General features: G+C 70.4%; 2 protein-coding genes across 2 annotated transcripts in view; both read left to right on the plus strand.

The window, feature by feature from the left end:
* H696_04303 (hypothetical protein) overlaps nucleotides 1-1,458 on the plus strand; it is a gene marked incomplete at its 3' end in the record, with an annotated part of 1,683 nt that extends 225 nt beyond the window's left edge. Inside the window, exons 2-4 of the mRNA XM_009498182.1 lie at nucleotides 55-162; nucleotides 239-384; nucleotides 561-1,458. Coding sequence (XP_009496457.1) covers nucleotides 61-162; nucleotides 239-384; nucleotides 561-1,458 — 1,146 coding nt within the window. The 5' untranslated portion in view covers nucleotides 55-60. The remainder of the gene's footprint in view (nucleotides 1-54; nucleotides 163-238; nucleotides 385-560) is intronic.
* An 843-nt stretch (nucleotides 1,459-2,301) lies between these two features.
* H696_04304 (hypothetical protein) overlaps nucleotides 2,302-3,355 on the plus strand; it is a 5,505-nt gene continuing 4,451 nt past the window's right edge. The window contains exons 1-2 of the mRNA XM_009498183.1: nucleotides 2,302-2,937; nucleotides 3,117-3,316. Of these exons, the coding sequence (XP_009496458.1) occupies nucleotides 2,499-2,937; nucleotides 3,117-3,316 (639 nt within the window). The 5' untranslated portion in view covers nucleotides 2,302-2,498. The remainder of the gene's footprint in view (nucleotides 2,938-3,116; nucleotides 3,317-3,355) is intronic.

Consider the following 3,355-nt stretch of genomic DNA (forward strand, 5'->3'; position numbering starts at 1 on the left):
CCCCCCGCGCCCCTGCTGACCCAGCCTTGCCCCTCTCGCACCTCCTCCCTGCAGCAAACCATGTGGAAGAGCGCCACCTCCAACGTCCCTCCCCCCCGCGTCAACACCATCGCCAACACCCATGACGATGATGACGACTGGGATACCGACCCCACCTTTGTGGTGCGCCGCATGCCCTTCGCGCCTCGCCCTGTGCTCCTGCCCCCGCCCTGACGCCTTACTGCTCGCCCATCCTCAGAACGACGTCTCCGAGCGCGAGCAGCGCTTCGGGTCCAAGACCGTGGCCAACTCCGGCCGCACCGAGGAGGTGATCGACATCCATGCCCTCCGCTCGACCACCATCCACACTCACGAGAGCAAGGTCCGCTCCGAGTATGAGGCCCGGTGCGTGGACAAGCCCCCGTCCCCCCTCCCCGGTGGCGCCCCCCTCCCCCCCCCCTCCTTCTCTCCCTGCCTCTCCCTTCACCTTCTCGCCCTTCCCCCGTGTGGCCTCCTTCGGCAACTGACCTGCTGGGGCGACGACAACAACAAATGCTCGGCCCATGACACGGCACCCGCAGCGGCAAGTTCTCCTTCGGCTATGGCGGCGCGCATGGCGTGCACAACAGCGACCAGTCGGTCGGCACCTCGGCCTCCCCGGCCGCCCATGAGTCCGTGCCGAAGTACGTTCCCCCGACCAAGACCGAGGTCTCGGCCCCGGCCTCCAGCCTGCGCAGCAAGTTCGAGTCCCTGTCGATGGCCAACGAGAATGCCGCCCGCCAGGAGGAGGAGGAGGCTCGTCGTCGTCGCGAGGAGGCCGATCGCCGGGAGCAGGAGCGCCTTGCCCGCCAGGAGCAGGAGCGCCTCGCCCGCGAGGAGGCCGACCAGCAGCGCCAGGAGGCCGCGCGCCAGGCCGAGCAGGAGCGCCTGGCCCGTGAGCAGGAGGCCGACCGCGAGGCGGCCGCCGCTCGCCAGGCTGAGCAGGCCCACCAGACTGCCGAGGCCGATGCCGAGCGCGCCGAGCAGGAGCGCTACGCCCGCGAGCAGGCCGAGTACCAGGCCGAGCAGGAGCGCTACGCCCGCGAGCAGGCCGAGTACGAGGCTCAGCAGGCTGCGTATGAGGCCCAGCAGGCCGAGTATGAGGCCCAGCAGGCTGCCGCCGCCGCCGAGGCCGAGGCCGCCGCTGCCGCCGCCGAGGCCGAGGCCGCCGCCGCCGCCGCCGCTGCCGAGGCTGAGGCCGCCGCCGCCGCTGCTGCCGCCGCCGCCGAGGCCGCTACTCCCGCCGCCGACGGCGCTGCCGCCGATGAGGGGACCACCGCCATCGCCCTGTACGACTACGCCGCTGCCGATTCTGACGAGCTGACCCTCTACGAGGGTGCGCGCCTGACTCAGATCGAGGTTGTCGATGAGAACTGGTGGCGTGGCTACTGCGATGGCAACTACGGCATGTTCCCCTCGAACTATGTTGAGCTCCAGTAAAATGGCCACCGCACCCTCCCCTCCTTTCCCCGGCATGCGGGTGCGCGTGTCTGCCTTTTCGGTCGGAAGGACGGACGGCCCGTGCGGCAAGCGCCGCTCTCGTCCCTCCTTCCCCCCTTTGTCTGTCTCTCTGCCTTTCCCCCCCACCCCCCTGTCCGCACGGCAAACATGCCGAGAGGGGAGAGGTGCTGCGTGGGTTTCTCTCACTCCTCGCCGCGCACAGCCCTCTGCGCGGCCGCGCCCTCCCCTCCCAACATGTGCATGCGCATGCAATACATACGAATAGTTACGCCCCTGGTTGCATGCGTGCTTTGGGTGCACATGCACATCCAGGCCGACCCGGCGGCGGGGGGTGTGGGGGAGGGAGCACCGGGGGGGGGGGGGGGGGGTCCGGGACGTGCCGCAGCTGTTCGGCGGCATACTGCGCGGTGCCCCAGCGATATGGGGGGCAGGGGGCGAGGTGGGGCGGGATGCGGTCACCACCCCCGGGGGGGGGGGCAAATGCCGACGGACGCCCCCCTCCCCCATGCGCGCCACCATGGGGCTCTCTGATCGGGCCCGGGGCCAGAGAGCCGCGCTGACGACGCCGCCCACACACACACGTACGCACGCACGCACGCACGCACGCACGCACGCACGAGGAAGGGGGGCACCCGGATACGTGTGTGAACAGGGGGAGGGGCGGGCGGGGGACGCTGCTGGTGATTGGCAGTCGGCAGGGCCCATCCGCGGGCCGGAAGCGGCCAGCGGGGGATCCCCGCCCGCGACCGTGCCGTCAGACAGATCCGAGCACATGGGTGCAGGCGCCGCCGGACGCCCCTTCAAGAGCAGGCATCCCGTGCGCCGGGCTCATGCCTCCTAGCGAATAGCCCCCCCTTCTCCCCCTTGCCTCCTCCCTCCTTCGCCGCCTTTGCTTGCCGGCCCCACCCCACACGCGCACGCGATCTCGCCCAAAGGCAGCATACGGCACGGATTCGCTGCACCTGCCCTGGCCTTTTTCCTGGCCCCTCCCCCCGCTCTCCGGTCCTCCTCCCTTGCGTATGTCCCTGGTCCGCGCAGCTGCCCGACTCGGCGGAGGCGGCCTGCGACCGCCTGCGGTTCCCCTTGGCACATTTGCACTTGCCGGGCGCCGGGGGTGCCCAGCCCCTGCCTCGGCTCTCCGAGCCTTCGCCACCGGAGCGATGCCACGCGAGAGCGAGCCTACGCCTCGGCCACGAGTGCCGCCCGGCCTGGGCTTTGGCGACCCGACCGTCGCGCCGCAGCCGGCCAACGTCCACATGACGCCGCTCACTCGGCCGGACACTCGCCCGATGGCCGGCACCCAGTCACAGACGTCCGATCCAGTCCGCCGGAACGCCGTCGGCATTCAGATGCTCTCGCGGAGTCTGCACGATCAACTTTTTTTGCGCAAGAAAGGCCGGGACATTTTGGCCCAAGCCCCCGCTGGCCGGCCCCAGTGGGTTGGCTACTCCGACGGCGGTATGGCCCTCCTGCCCTTTGACAGCGGCTCCCGCGCCTCTGCCCTCCCCCTCTCCGGCAACTAACCTCTGGGTGCCATCGCCGGCTGCTGTGCTGCCCGCCCCCCTCTCTGCCTCCCATCCTGCTTTTCGGCGCGGCGCGGCGCGGCGCGATGCGATGCGATGCGACACAATGCAAAGGCGCCGCCTCAGCCGAAATGTCCACCGATGGGTTCCGCCTGTCGGCCGAAAACTTCCGCACCATCAAGGAAGTGCTGACAGCGCACCGGCTGTGGAACCCGCCGACCACCGAGCCCGGGTCCACTCCTCCTGGCGACCCGACGGTGGACTTCCACCTGCCACCCTTGTACGGCTCCACCGTGGCCGAGCATCTGCAAGAGGTCCGTGCCCTCGGTCCATTCGCTTGCTTTTCGCGGGGG

This window comes from Fonticula alba (assembly GCF_000388065.1).
Source record: "Fonticula alba strain ATCC 38817 unplaced genomic scaffold supercont2.7, whole genome shotgun sequence".
Taxonomy (NCBI): domain Eukaryota; order Rotosphaerida; family Fonticulaceae; genus Fonticula; species Fonticula alba.